General features: G+C 38.8%; 1 protein-coding gene across 1 annotated transcript in view; it reads right to left on the reverse strand.

The window, feature by feature from the left end:
- LOC136443926 (pleckstrin homology domain-containing family G member 5-like) overlaps positions 1-16,407 on the reverse strand; it is a gene marked incomplete at its 3' end in the record, with an annotated part of 56,197 nt that overhangs the window by 11,052 nt on the left and 28,738 nt on the right. Inside the window, exons 4-5 of the mRNA XM_066441302.1 lie at positions 7,362-7,491; positions 1,141-1,237 (exon numbers count right to left, since the gene is read on the reverse strand). Coding sequence (XP_066297399.1) covers positions 1,141-1,237; positions 7,362-7,491 — 227 coding nt within the window. The remainder of the gene's footprint in view (positions 1-1,140; positions 1,238-7,361; positions 7,492-16,407) is intronic.

Below are 16,407 nucleotides of genomic sequence, written 5' to 3' on the forward strand. Positions count from 1 at the left end.
TGCAGTGTGAATAAAACTTAGTTGCCCTTAGAGCCATTTGAAATCTATACTATACATCAAACCAGAAGACAAATATGGATGAAGTTTCATGAAAATCAATTATGTCAATTTGTTTGGACCAAGGGCATGAAAGAAATCATTTTCTGTGCTGACATCCTATTGACTCTTTAGTTCATGGCCATCAATTTGCTGTTCCCAAATGCTTTTAACGTAATGACTTGACTTATGCCGCAATTATCCGTGCAATCTAACGTAAAATCCTCGGCATCTGCGGTATGCAGTTTGACTGCCGAATATTGTTGCCATGGCTACCAACAGGTGCTGTTTTCACGGTGGATTGAAGACAGTGAACGAAGCAACATCACAGAAAAGCAGCATACATTAACACATTCCATAAAGGTACAGCCATCTTAAAAATTTTCCTTGGGAGAGTTGTTTTATATGACATGTATTAGCTAAGTACCCGATGGTGAATATAAACCTTTTTAATAAAAAAATAAAAAGATGGACACCAGTTTTTACAAATTGCCATGACAGCATGCACATCTATTGTTAAGGATTTGGGGAGAATTCAGATAAGTTTCTTCACAAATCTAGCAAACAAAGGATAGAGAACATTGTATCTTAAGTAATCTAGCCATGTCACAATTTCTTTTGTAGAAAAGCCTCAAAAGAACAGATGACTTAACAAAAACAAAACCCACGTAAACATGACTGAACAAATCTAAAGACAATACTTCAGTAGGCTTATGCAGCTGCTGTTCCTTTCTCTTTATACTGTATCCTTTAAGTCATAATCCATAGATAGGTGTGTCCATTGTGGCGGAGGGTGGGCAGAATACCTTTCTAGAAATCCACTCCACTCCTTTGTTATACCACACCTAACAGGTAATCTGTTTAAGCACTGGAAGGCCTAAGATGTCCATATTAAAGTCTTGCTTTTCTTCAGCTTATCGTTTGTGGAAACTTTGATATCACAAATTTCAAAATGAGATTCAGTGTAAATGCTTGACAACTGTGATATGACAAAAATAAAATTTAGTACAAAAACTCTATGTTGCTGAAGACTATGAAAGTCACTATAGTATGTACAGTATAAAGAAGATTTCTTAAAGCCTCTGATTGCTAATTGGTTCTCACCTTTCTGTTTCGTTGTCTTGTTCCTCTTCTTCTTGATCAGACCCCACTCCGCCTGGTGGACAGGACCGAGTAGACACATTTCTGGCCAATCCCGTACCTGCAAGCAAATAACACATCCATCAAAAACACTGTCTACCTCCCCAACAATGGAATGTGAAATAATGTGTTTACAATATATATAGTTCTCTAGGAGAGCTGTATGTCTCCACAAGAAGTACCTTTGGTGGGTATCATCGCATCACATACCGTAAACCCTTGATATCATCAAAATTTTGCAGCCTTTAGAACTCTGATGTAATACACACTGCCTGGCTAATCAAAATGCGAAATTCAAACACAAATTCTGTGTGTTGATAGGCTGAATTTTCATGTATGGTGAATCGGTTGTCTGAAAAATAAAGCATTCTAACACAAATCACACTATTTCTGGAGGTTTCCATCAATCACAAAACCTAGAGTAAGCATGTCAAACAAATAGTGGAATTACAGTTATCGCACTCTATTACACGTTAACATACATTTAATGCAGAAATCATGCCATCATCATCAAACATTAGCAGACAATTATCCTTTGCATTTCTTGCAACCATCACACATAGGTCTTGCATATAAATGCTTGAGTATCTGACTCCTGTATGAACCCCGTAACAATGTTTATGTCCTACTTTTTCCTACATAGATCCTAATATAAATGCAGAAACCATGCATCATGCTCAGTGAATCACATCTGGTGGCACCATCATTAAAGGTCATAACGTTATGAAACAGCCACTGGCACTCCTCTCTATCTCTCTTGACTTTATCTTCCCTTTTCTGCAAATACATCTAGATACCTCAGTAGAGAGATATACAAAATAGAGGAATGGTACAACTGCATCAACCATGGTGTAATACATGTAAAAACTGTGTTAGTATCCCAATATTGCCCTCCCCCATAACTGCCAAGCATGGAATTCATATGGATACTACCACTAACAGTTATCTCTTGGCTGTAAAATGATCTGCCAAATGATACGAATCTGGGATAAAAATACCAATTTAAGCGCTTACCTTCTCTCTCCTGAGGCGCCATGTACATATTTTTTTCTCAGGCTACACTAGATTCCGTGTTAGGATGTGAATATCTTCCTGAGCCATTGGCCTATACTGTGCCAAATAATCAATACTATAACTGCTTTTCTGGTGGGACTGTGCTCACCAAATTGAATTAAACTGAAGACCTTATAACGTATAAGGGACTTGTTTTCACCCAAATCGTGCAACATCTATGCCGAACCACTTACACTCTCAGCACATGATGTCCTCATTGTATAAATTATGGATGGGTTTTTCCCTATTCATTGCTTATTAAAATTTCAGGTTGGCTGTTACGGAGGGAATTTTATTATCTTTTTATTGCATGTGCTTGCTGTAAAGCTGACTGAGGCACTAGTTGTATATCAACTAGGTAGATGTTTCATTCTAAGCACTAGTAATACTTCATAATTCCAAAAAAACAAACATTCTTCTATGTAGTAATGGAGATCTCAATAAACAAAAAACTAACAAAAAAAAAAAACTGTACTAGCACTACATGTAGATGGCAAAGAATAATAACAGTAAATCTATAGCGTGAATAGTATATATTTTCGGGGCTTCATTGGTAAAGCACAAACTCTATCAAATGTATTGTTAGTAAATAACTGTTATGTTAATTAAACTCATCAATGATTACCATCTTCTATTTTTACAAAGTACATGTATCTATCTCAAGAGCCCTCATCATAAAAACAATGACAAGGAGGACAATACCCAGGTAATACCAGACTCCCAGGTGTGACACATAAAACAATGACCTTTCCCTCCTAAGGTCATGGTACATGAATCATGTCTGGGAAGGTAATAATAACATGGCCATAACAATTTAATAACTGGTTCTCAAAAGTAAACATCTGGGAGGATTATTTGGGTGTCAGGGTACCTACAAATAAGGGTGGAAAATACAGGAGAGTTTAAGAAATTGCCACTGCAATGTAAGCAATTGCCAAGTGTTTCCCTGATTAACAAAGTACATGTAAATTTCTCTACTTCTTGTTTTAAGACACAATAAAAGAATTTTGTAAGTCGTGATTAGAAGACGTGGGCAACAACACTTAAAATCTTTTTTTACGAGATTTGCCAGGTCAAGAGAATAGAGAGATGCAGAGACATGGTAATGTACCAGCAATTTGATAATTAGTATGACATGCTAGCAAAACATGACTTTCTCAGAACAAGACATCACACTTAAACCGGGTAAGGCCCCAGTTGCTGCTTGCAATTCAAAACACGTCTTTCTGAGAAGAAGACAAGAAATTACCCTTTGCACTTTGGTGGGTCATTCCCGCGGGGGTATCCGGCCCCTTTCTGTCTATGCTGATACCCTTAATTTATCCTACCTTTCTACATTTACAACCCAGGGAACAATAGAGCTGCTATTTGTGTTTATACATGCTGAAGGAACGAGGTAATTTCTGATCGCTCTTGTCTCAAAACCAGTAGAAAAACATGTCGGGGTGTTCTTGAACTGAAGGTCAGAGTGAGATTGTCTGTCACACTACAAAGAAATCACATCATGCCTGAAAAATGTTTTAAGAAATAAAACAGAAGACACAAAATCATTTTCTAGAGCACTCGTTGATATAACAACTGATGGCTCTGTTCAATATTTCATAAAATCTTAGGCTCATTCTTAGCATATCATTTTAGTACTTAGTGGTTGAGTCTTAGACTAGAATCCATGGTTGAATCACTCCGAAGCAAAGTCTGAAACCTTTTTCTCTAACATGGAATCAACAAAGCCATCCTTTGATGTAGAAGTAGGTCACAGATAAACTTTAACTTTGAAAGAGGATCAGCTATCTCCTCAGATGTTCTCCAGCAAAGCCTTGAGAAGATTCCTCTGTATATTTTATCATTAATAGATTCTCATGTTTGTTTTTCTTGTAACTGTTGTCGGCTTTGTTTGTGATAAAAGGGTCCCAAAGCCTGGTATGTCAAAAGATGCTTTGTATTCAATAGGTCAGTGGGTGCAGGTGTAACTGTATACAGTTAAAACATACAAACATTCCTTCTTCCTCAAGTATAGCATCTTCAATTTTCTACTTCTAATTCCTTCTTACTGAATGATGCTAAACTTTTTCTTCCAAGATAAAATTTGATTGGTCCTAAAAAGCTTGGAAGAGACAATATCCATCCACATCAGTGTTTTGTAACATGTCTTTGCAAACATTTGCATATATCAAATCTAACAGGTTGTCATAGATAGCTCTAGCTAAAGCCACATACCAAAACAAAGTCTGACTCTTTGGCTAGAAACTTGTTCTACATGTATTTGATGCTTCAAAAGTAAAAAGGGCATGGCACATCAACTCTTTCTGCAAGTGTTTTTGAAACACATTCTTAGCCTTTAAGTGTCCATAGGTCATGCAGGATTTACATACAATCGGGACACGTGCAAGTAACCATGACAGGAAGATAGCAACTGAAGACAGGACATTGTTCTGGTGTTAGCCAAGAGAGATCCTTTTCTTCTCTTCCTTTTTGATGAGAACAAAAATGCACCTGTGCAGCAATACTCAGAACAACACCTTTTCAAATGTACTTTAACAATATGAGGGTAAAATACAAACAGCCCAAACAAAGATGTATTCAAATGGTGAGAAACAACTATACTGATAAGATCTGAGAATACCTCCCTAAATATATGTCATGTCACGGATAGGAACAGGTGGAAAAATGTCAATCTTTTCAATGTTTACAACTTTCTTGGTATGTTGAAAAGTCTTAAAAAGTCTACAAAGACATTTTTGGGGGTGCAAATCTTAACAAATTCCATACAGTTTAGTACCATAGAAATGCAGAGAAATTCTGTCTGAAAAGGGGATGAGTTACAAGGATCACTCAAAGGAACACTTAATGAAATGGAGGGGTAGAAACCTCCATCGACTGATAATTGTAATTTGAAAAACGTAACTATCATGCCAATAAACAAAAGAGATAACGCAGGGACAAAACGTGACTAACAAAGCATGTGTCACCCAGCGTGGGAAAGTATTCCATACATTTTGATGTCAACATAAACAACGACTGAGCCTCCTACTTACATCTGCTTCGTACCCGGCAGATTTTGGACTGACAGGGCTCACACCACTCCGTGTCGATCTGGGACGTCAGGTGCATGGCGGACGGATTAAACGCGCTGGCGATAAAAACTGTTCCCAGCTGGCTCGCCCCACCTAGTATGACGTCTGGCGGCACATTGCGAAACACCGTTTACCACAGCGCCAGATATGGCCTGCTTCTAAACGGCACGAGACGGAAACCTGTCTAACAGGTTGCCCACCTGAGGGCCTAACCTGTGACATCTCCAGACACAATGCCTTATATGGTCGCCTACTCCACATATGGGCAGACAAACCATATATGGAGAGGACAGGGACTGAGGCTGTATGTCACAAGGGACACTTTATCAATCACAGAACACAAAGAAGAGTGTAACAATTTGCATTTCCGTGGCTGTAAGTAACAGTGTAGCTACCCAAAAAAACTACCAGCACCTTCTTGGAAACCAGCACAAACCAGACAGTGTCCGAGAACCAAGTACATCCTATCTCATTCAATATGTTAATCATTCTTGGAACATCCATTGGCATGATAGTTATCAAAATTGGCCCAATCTGATATATCATTTGTTGTCTTCATCTACATCTAGGTTATGTAAATATTTAAAGAAAGGAAAGTCGTAAAGGTCACATTAGACTTCATAAGTACAACATCAAAACAATATCATTGCAGTACACGCCACACGTCTGACAGCTAAAGAAATAACAAAGAAAACTTGTTTTGAACAAAGAAAACTTGTTTTGAACACCTGTAGCATAACCAGCTCCTGTAGCGCTGCTAGAAAACACATTTATCACAGCTAACATTCAGACAGAAAGGGTTTCCCGAAACAAGGTCACAATCAATATGACCCATTTGCCAAGCAATTCCTATTATTTGTGTGAACTTTGATACACATCCACTGTATGGCATTTTCCTGAGAGCTTCTCACCTGAAAGGGAACTCACTTTTGTAGTGATCTATTGCTGTTATTTAGGACCCACACGACGCAAGAGCCTAATGCAGAGAGTCTGTACTACCGATCCCATCCTAATCCAACAGCACTTTACAGGCCTTCTTGATCCCTTCAACTGCACACCTTTGAGACTAAAAGCTCTACCTTTTACTCAACCAAGCTATTCCAGTTGTCAGATGGGAAGTACACGTACAGCAATTGATCTTCCACAGACAAAAAGTGGGTGAACGGGTGGTTCTGTAAAAATATATTCTGGGATAACCAAACAATCTACTGAACTTGTACAAATACACCTGTGAGAGAGCGAGAGAGATGGTTTGTACAACTACAAGGAGGGTAACACTAACCAATGAAGTCAGCTTTCCTAACTAAATGTGTACCAGCATCTTATGATTCAACGTCATTCACAAAATGGATTTCTCTGATCAAGAACTACAGACAACACAGCACATGAATGATCTGTTTTCGTAAGACAAAAACAAATTTTACCTGAGTCTAAACGCAGCCAAATGTTGCACACTACACACATTATCAAAATTGTACATGTTCACAGGGGCACACCTTAGGGTAGTGGAACTAGAAACAGACTAATAAAGAACAACTTGGCAAAAGGCTGTAGGTGGATCCAGTGGTCTCCTACCTTGAAGTTGTGATTCAAAGTCACGACTAACTCACACTTCTGATTCCATCGGCATGACTTGCAGCCATCCAGGTAAGGATGTGTATGTGGGCGTTAAGAGCCAGGTACTCCCCGCTCCCAAATGGACCACAAAACTCAAACAATGGTGTCATATGTTTCACCTGAAGCTACTGCAGGAAACCAACCTGTCGGTTCAGTCCTCCCACGCAGAGGACACCTGGGCGCACCTGTTTACATGGGGAACTCCCATGGAGAGGTGTTTATCTCTACAGGTGTGGAATTCCTTTTACAAACTTGTAGGTGCTCAGCAACAACGATCTTGTGTAAAATTGCTATGATTGTGCTTCACATTGCAACTGAATGGCTACTCAAACAAGAAAAGTCTATCTTTTAACTAAAGAAACTTAATTTCTTTCTCACATCTTGAACAGTTGTTACTGTATAAATGGTATGATTCGAAAACCGTGAATGATGGTTGCCTACCTTGTGGCGGGAGGTCAAATCTGAGGTGCCCGTCAAAATGCTGTCCAGAGTGTAGGCCGTTGTCGCACTGGTCACACAGGTTCAACGGGTGCTTGTTGTTCTTCTCTTTGCACTCTGCATGGTGGCAAACCTGGACAGAAAAACAATAAAGACAAGCATTTAAAATGGCTGCCATATCATACGAGTGCACACACAATCAGAAAGTGTACAAGAAAGGTTTTATCCTTGATGGTAATTCAAGAAAACTTCTCTTCTGATACTTAACTTACCTTTTGAATCAAAGAAAAAGAAATACCCATGGCAGATATCCCTCTGCTCTTAAAGGTTCTAAACATATACATGTAGGCAAGCTTCGTAAGATACAAACACTAAAAGTATTTGAATTTGATACCTTTGACCATCTTTTCCAAAAGCCTTGCTTTGTGCTGTATCCTCTTGCTCTGATAATTATAAAAATGATCCAGAACAATATAAAGTCAAGTCTGAAGTACTCTCTAAGTTAATACAGCTAAAAGTTACATGTGTATTTTCTATCATCATAATGAATGTTCATTGCTCTGACCAGCTAACCAAAAATGTTCCCAACTATTTCCTGTTTTTACTCCAGAACATGCCAGTAGCTGCTGCTATGTGCTTCCAAAGCTCTGATACAGTACAGAGTCCTTTTGTATTCCACCATGTGCATATTTGGTGAGAGTATGTGCAACAGAGATTATTGGATCAAGAACTTCCTACCCGTCTTTTTGTCAACTTGGCGCTTCTAATTCGATCCCTAAACACTCAAACGGTTTCCGTGGGAACCCCAAACAACCACTCACCAAACCAGGAAGTAAAGCGTCCGCTGGCACTTCACACCAAACATGGAACAACACACAACAATACACAGAATCTCTTACAGATGTATTGTATCCAGTAACTATGTGAATCTCAAACACTACTGAATTTAAATGTTCTGTCAGTATAACACAGACACTCAAGAGCTAGAAGTATATAAGGAGAAGTCAGCAATGTATAATGGCTTGCCATGAAAATACTACAATGGAAGAGTAAAGAAAATTTAATATTAATTAAAATCTCAAGAAAACAGATGAGAGTCACCAACAGGTCAACACATGAATGTCAGAAAATACCTCTATGTGGTTGCATAACTTGTGGGGAAAGCAATTTCATTTTTACCTAAGTGGGGTCAAATGCTTCACATAAATTGAATGGCCAATTTTCCACATCTGCAGATATTGGTTACGCATAGCAGCCACGGAATTTTAGAAATTGATGTCCCAGCAGAACTGCTCCCATTAATGGGGCAAATGTGGCATATTTACTTGGAGAGACAAATTGAATTCTGCATCACTTCAGCAATTTCCTGGCAGGCAATGCATCAGACTATTCAATATCAGCACTTAACATTCCTTGTTCCCAACATAACACGCTTGGTTACTGGACTGGGACCTTTGTGTATTAGAGGAATGTTGTTTAAGACTTTTCGGATTGGGCTGTATTCCTTACAGCGGGCAGAATGCCCAAATTTCAGGCCACACCTTGTACTTGTCAACTATAGTCTATAGAATAGGGAGCAAACTCACTGACTTTAGAGTGAACCTGCAATTTTCATCATAACTGATAGGTGTCTCTTCTATTTATCTTGACACTGGCTAGGCCACTAGGTCTTCTTACTCTTAGAACATATCCAATACAACTTGAGTTGAGACACATAAACTTCTAAAAACCTGGAAAATAATGGTCCAAACATAGAAATACCCTTCTGACATGTGCCAGGAATGTTATGCCTTCTAATTGGAGAGTTTTCCAGGCGGGGGAGTTTCCTGAAAACCAGGTCATTACAGACCGGCATTCCAGGAAGTTGGACCAACTAACCAAAACCGCCAGCCAAGACCAGGCTGGTTAGATCAACACTACCAGGAATTTCACAACAACTGTCAGATGGGACTCTCGGAATTCTCTTTGTCTCAGGAGGTATGGGCCTGATTTAAAGGCTGGGAAATAAAGACGTTCTGAAAATTGATATGATACCTACAGCCAAAAAGCCATTGTAATAAATGTAGTTACTGTATTTTCCTTTATCACAATGAACTAGCAATGCTGTATGTATTGATGGAAAGGAAGGTGGCTATTCTATTGACATGCAGGTTGAATAACAAGTAGAAAATCAAATGGATTCGGAGTGGGAGACAAATTTTCTTGGGCTACTTGAACTGACCTTCACACTTCAAACGGAATGGCCCATACCTTCAGATGTTCTCAAAAACCTCCAACACTCCCAAATCGATTCCACCGGCATTCATACATACAAAATTGCTGTTTAACACAGGGCTGTCCAGGAACTATATATCTGGTAAAGCTATGAGACTCTTTATCATGGTGTAGTAGGCGGTAGGACTGAAAAATCAATTCTGATCAGGTGTGTGCACAGGCGTGACCACCCTCCCAATCTATATCAATGTCCTTCCATTAAGGTAAATACATTCCAGGACATCGGAAAATATGTCATTGCAATGGAAAAGTACTAGTGGTTAAAGCATTGCACATGATTATACATTTCATACAGTTCGTCTGTGTTTGTCTGTACAGCACGAATAACAAATGTAGGATATAGCAATGGGCCATATCATTATTTCCCTCTCATCAGTCAATGCTAGGACAAATTTTCTGACATAATTTGCTCCTTAGACCAAGGAGTTTTTATATCGCCTTGCTTAGACTGAGATAGAAACATACATATACACATGGATTTGCCAACACCAAAGGCTACACACGGAACAAAAAAATTTAATCTTGTTTTTTATCATAATCCCAGCACACCATAGTCCTTTCATATCATGGGAACAACGGAACAAAAACATCTAGGATATGCAGAACAAACACAATGTATTGTTTAGCATTGCCACACCATGCATGAAAAAATATACTTTACCCTTGGGCTTGGCAGTGCAGGGCTTCTCATAATTGCATTGTCACCTTAGCAAATAGATCTACAGAGCAATGATTTTCTGTGACATTTTTGAGTTCTACTGGCTGTTGTCCTGTACCAATATTAGATGTACCTGGACACATAAGATCATCCCCTGGGTATTAACCATAGCTACCTGATTGACGGGACATTTCATTATGACATTTATAAGGAGGAACGCTGACTTATTCCATGGTAGAAAACTTACAATAAACCTTTAATAAAACATTAAGTATTGTAATGGGTATGAAAAGCTTAGCATTGATGTTTTGCTATCAGCTACAAAATTTGCCATACCCACGGTCACCTCCACTAAGTATAGACAATGTACCACCCCTCACACCTGTGCTGGGAATTGTCCTTGAGGAGCACAATGGAGTCATAATAAAACTTATCATAACAATAGATTGCAACAACAGACGGCTTGAATATTCAACGTCAGTTCTATGGGCATATTAGCAGCCCCAGGCCATTTTCTGGTGATTTGAATTCTATGGGCACACCTCAGGCCATTTGTAGGTGATTCTGTTTCCCTTTGTCTGGCCGGTGTTACCTACAACATTGCTACACTCATAGTCATGCACAGTTACAATTACATTTGCATGTTTTTTGGATACAACTATTTGAGCCTTCTCAGTGCGAACAAGGAGGTGGCCCTATTGATTCAGCGAAGAAGGTTTTCTATACAAGTTTATGATACAAATAAAGTTTGTGCATCCATATAATTTGAAAAAACTTCAGATTAATTTTCAAACATCAAAATTGTATTGGTTTATAAAACACCTTGCTGCACAAAGACAATGACTTTTTGGTCTAAAGGGGAAGCAGAATCTTGGATCCCTTGTTTCTTTGTACATTTGGGGAAAGAGCTTGTGAAAAGCCACTAATAACTCAAATCTATAAAAACAATACACAGTAGGAATTAAACAACACAATCCAGGGGCATGCAGTTACACCACAGGTAGTAATGGCTGCTTGTGAATTGCCTAGTGTCTCTTCCTCTCTCAACAAGGTGTGAAAGTAAACAAGGAAGTTCAAAAACATCTCAAATACACAGCCTTTGTCACCATACCCATCAATCATGGAAAAAAACTTTATTTATCTTTTCTCAAAGGAAAACAACCCCCAAAGTACAACTTTATGTTTATCCTTGGAGAAAAAGAAAACAGTGAAGTGTGTAACATATAGCATGACTTATTTTCCATCAGCAAACAAAGAACACATGCACGTAGGTACCATTTTCTCTCATCTGTTACAAAAAAACCCAACTGATATTTGAAAATGAAGAGCAGCATTGCAGAAGGCAGACCAGAGGCTTGTCAAATTTGATATCGATCCCCGACGGCAAAGAAAATTAATCTAACTCCACTCCGCTGTAGGAAGCACCTGTGTTTGACTAATGTTCAGACTTTATCTCCCTTCAAACACCATGTAATATCTCCTTTGATCTTTTTCTGCTTATCACAAACATTGGAAGTAATGACATGAGCCTTGCTGTTATGAAGGAAACACCTGCCCCTACTCATGACAGGCAGCTTTCCTCCTCAAGGAAGCTATCGCTAAATCTGATCCCAGAAGTCACACTGAGCATGGAGGCTATGATTTTATCATCCTGGCAAGGTATCAATATTGTATTTAGTATTATGTGAGTACACAGCAGCTTCCATTCTGTACTAGTATTTTGCATAGGAGCAAAAATGAAATAAAACAAAAATGGTTGAAGCTTTCAATGTCCACTTCACTGCAATTTAACATCCCTTTTCCGTAAATTTGCATGTGTCCTTGGTTTTGGTTAATGTTTATCAATTAAATTATATCAACATGTCTGGTGTCTTTTTGGAGCTCCTGAACATTGAACAGGAAGTAGATAACAGTGCCTGCTTCCCCCAGATAAACTTTCTTTGTGAGCTTTGGCATCATCCACAGAGCTGGTATATTGTCTTCGCTTCTATTTTTGGACACAAGAGGCCATGTGTGCTTCAATGGTAGGTCACGAACATGGGGCTAAGTTTAGCATCCCTTTTGTGCTGTAGTTTTAAAATAGTACTCTAATATATACATGTAGGTACTATAGAATGTACCAATAACTACCATTTTCTGTTGACTTGATGAAAGGGACTTAAATGTCATTCCAACTCGATCGCATTGATTCTGTTGTTGCTTTTCTCAATCCTTCGAGATAAACTGACAAATACAAACTAGATTCTTTTTAACACTATCTGAACAAAATCGGAAACATACAAAAGTCTCATTATCCCTATACTTCTCTCAGTCAGTGTATTGAAGACACAAGAGTGATGGATATCGTGTGGATTTATCAGTGAGATGAACTGGATGCTTTGCTTCCCTTGAAACCTCACAGGCAGCAGGAGACTTCCTGATTTATCACACCCAGCAAACCAACTCCCTGTCGGGGTATAACATGTTCCTCCAGGCCACTGTCATCATCCTTACTTTGGGAGGAAACTTTCCAAGGCAATCCCCAGAGGGAGCATCTTGCCAGTTTCCTTGGAAACTCATTAACCTGAACGTGATATCACAGCTCTCAAGGTGATGACAGTTATAAATCACTGTATACACAGATAATATAATTCCACAGTCAACATTTTACACTTTATGAAAGTTTACAGCTTTCTTACGTGAATGCATATAGTGATACAGTACGTGAAATATACTTGATACACTGGAAGTATGATGCCTTTTGATAAAAATGAAACCATTATACTAATATAATTTCTGAAATGAGATAATCAACATTTTTGCACATGCTTTTATCACACCTGCTGGCAGCATGTATTGGCACAGCTCTTAATTTCCATGCAAATTTTGCTAAAAATTGACAAGGGATTTTCATAATTAATTGAGAAAACGGGAAAAATTGACAGTCTTATGGGCTCAAGCCCAGAGAGCATGATAGAGTCCAACACAGGGCCATAGCTGGTGGCAAAATCAATCTAGTAAATCGTCAGTCTGTCTGGAACACTGTTACAGCTGAGCTATGATGATTACTATTTCTATACCAATGACTGAAAGCTTTCTCTTAATTGATAATCAACGAAGCAATAAGAATGTGTTTCAACAGAAAATTCGACATGGACCTTGTCTTGAATTGTAATACCACCATGATCCTCACTTCTGTTTCCTTAGAAGTAGTTGATCAATATTCCACAATCAATGATATACTTCATTTAATACTCGGGTGTGGGCTCACATACCCACAGGCTTGAGGAGAAGAAAATCCATGGTACAAGCAAAATTGCATTTCTTGGAATCAAACTGATGTTTTCTCTGAACAGGAAGTAAATATATTGGATGAAAGCAGAGCTGTCAATCTCCATATAGTTTACAGAGAGGTGAATAAACATGCTATCTGGCCAATACACAAGTGCCAAAAGTCTAATAAGCTCTATCAAGATATTCAACCCAGTTAAAACTCACACCTATTAACTTTGTGGTGGAATGTGTTATAACATGCTATTCAAATCACCATGTTGAAAAGATAATTTGCAAACTGTGAGGATTTCCCCCCTGCTAAGACCCTATGTTCTATGTGCCAAATTACACCTAATCTACTGTGACAACTGCAGGGATGATCCTCATTTCCCCTAATCTCACTAATCCTGGAGATTAACATGGTAGCTTCCTCCTATTCTAAAACATTTGGGATGATCTTCCACGACTCCCTATATACATTAAACGACAACCTAACAACTACCCTCTAAAACCATATTTGTTTTTTCCAACAACAGCAGTAAGTATATCGGGTGTGAAAAAAGTTTGGCTCCTGGGCAAGGATATCAAACAAAACAACTTGTCAAAAAGTTTATAATCATTAATAAATAACTTTTCAGATAAATTGCTTCCCTGACATTTCCAAAGATCACTTCCCAAAATGGGCTCATTAATCTGAAATTAACTTGGATTTCCTGCCTGGTATGCCTGATAATGAATGCCCTTTAGGTCTGACATGATAAAACTACTGCATGAAAGTCCTGTTCTATTGTGGGATGTCACGATGCTCCCTTGCTATGTTTTCATACAACCTATGGACAACCATAAAAACATGATGGCATATGATATATGGAGACATTTGGACATAGTCCCAGATGTCTGTTACGGTACATAGAATTCCTTCAATCCAATTTCACCACCAGTGGGAACGGCAGCATTCCAAGGACAGTAAAATATATCATGGGAATCAACTCAGGGGACTTCCATTCCCACTTCATCGGCAGCTTCAGCAACACAGATTACCTGCTACAGGGTCCTACTTTTCTTATAACACAAAGTTCCAATATCACATGATGTATTGAGCTGACAACAAGAGTTAAAGCACTTCAGTTTCTCAGAAAAACAATGAAACAATGAAAAGCAGTAATAAAGTACAGACTCTTTAATTTTGACCAATTTTCACACGAACTGTGTCTTTTCTTCCGTCTTTTATCACCTTTGGCAAAAACTCAGACAAAAGTAATTGCAGGAACTACCAACTGTCTTTGATCCTTTTTCGATTAAAGGGCATCCCTGGTAATCACCTGTGGGTACCTTTGATGGCTTCTTCATTCATTACCTGAAGTGTGCCATTATACTAAATGAGCAGGAAGAGGCTGCGGTATCTTCTAATGCTTTCTTACAGTGCTAAACATAGCATCACACCCTCTTAAAAACCATGTGCATTCCAGCCTTATCAGTGGCAATTTGCACGATTCCTAGCAACAGATACAGATAGGAAGACTTTACAGGGGCTCTTGTTGGTCTCTTTGCTAGTATGTTGACAAGCGGTACTTCCGGAGTCAACAAAACAAGAAAGAAAGCTGCAGAAATCTGTCAACAAGTTGTAATTTCATTTAAACTTATACAACATGTACAAATTGTTCCAAACTGTCAAAAATCTAAAGGATAATCTGCAACTTAATCGTAAACATTGTCTTATCATTTCCAAGCCATGTTGTTATCAGAGAGTCAGTCAGGAAAAGCTTGATGGAAATGCATGGAAAATTGAAGACATCCTGTTCCCATGAAATCAACATTTTTAGCTCCCTACCCCCAGTAGCCCAGAGTCCTATTAATATCTGTCAGGCTACCATACAACAGGTGACTGGATCCACCTGCATGTGCCCACTCCCAGACCAGCGCTCGTGAGTGCGACTCGCACACAATATGTATGCGACCAGTTTTTTGAGAATGCGACTAGATTTAAAATCACGGTCGCACGGTGCGACAATAAAAAATTAAGGACTGCGCCAGGATATAAATGGCTGCAGAACTAAGCGGTAAGCTGAAAATATTTAGGTATTCCAACCCTACCGCGAAAATCGTCGGTGAATTTTCTAATATGTTCCCACGCCCGCGGTACAAAAACTATCCGTTCCTAGTGGCAAAATTACCCATAGAAATAAAGGATATAAGTTTCTCTCCTTTTTGATGTATTTGTTTGATTTGTAAAATGTTTCAAACGCCAGAAATTGCCGATGAAAGTGAGCGCTAGCGGCCGTGCGCTTCTGGAGGGCCGCCATGATGTTTTTAGACCGCAGCAGAATGACAAGCCTGTTTCCTGCGCTCATGTTTACACCTGTTCAATCGATGATTTTTTTCGATCAAAAATCAATGAATCAATTCAAGTGGAGTTTTATCCCCAAAAATATTAAATTTTCTTTTTGTTACCGGTATCATTTCACAGCTCATGATCTGCCCGTCCTTATGGTGCTAGTTTCATTCTGCTGCGGTCTATAATGCATAGCAAAGCTTTCTCCATGCGGTCGGCCTGTCATTGGATGGCGGCGCCGCGCAGTCCTGACGCGCGAAATTTGAACTGCGCGTTTCAAAGGAACCGAAGATATTTGACTGGGCCGGCACAAACAGATAATTTTTGATACTATTGAGCAAGAATTTCAAGGATATTTAAGTATTTTGGATGGTTTGTAGACAGCGGGTGGGGGTTAAAAAAAATGCCTGTAAAAATGTTGAACTTGATGCCATGCCAGCAGTGACGTTTCAAATTATGGAATTTGACTTTATTTGTTTTGGTCATGAAACCAATAGATAAGTTTTAGAGTTATCTATTTATTTAACATTCAG

This window comes from Branchiostoma lanceolatum, chromosome 10 (assembly GCF_035083965.1).
Source record: "Branchiostoma lanceolatum isolate klBraLanc5 chromosome 10, klBraLanc5.hap2, whole genome shotgun sequence".
Taxonomy (NCBI): Eukaryota; Metazoa; Chordata; class Leptocardii; order Amphioxiformes; family Branchiostomatidae; genus Branchiostoma; species Branchiostoma lanceolatum.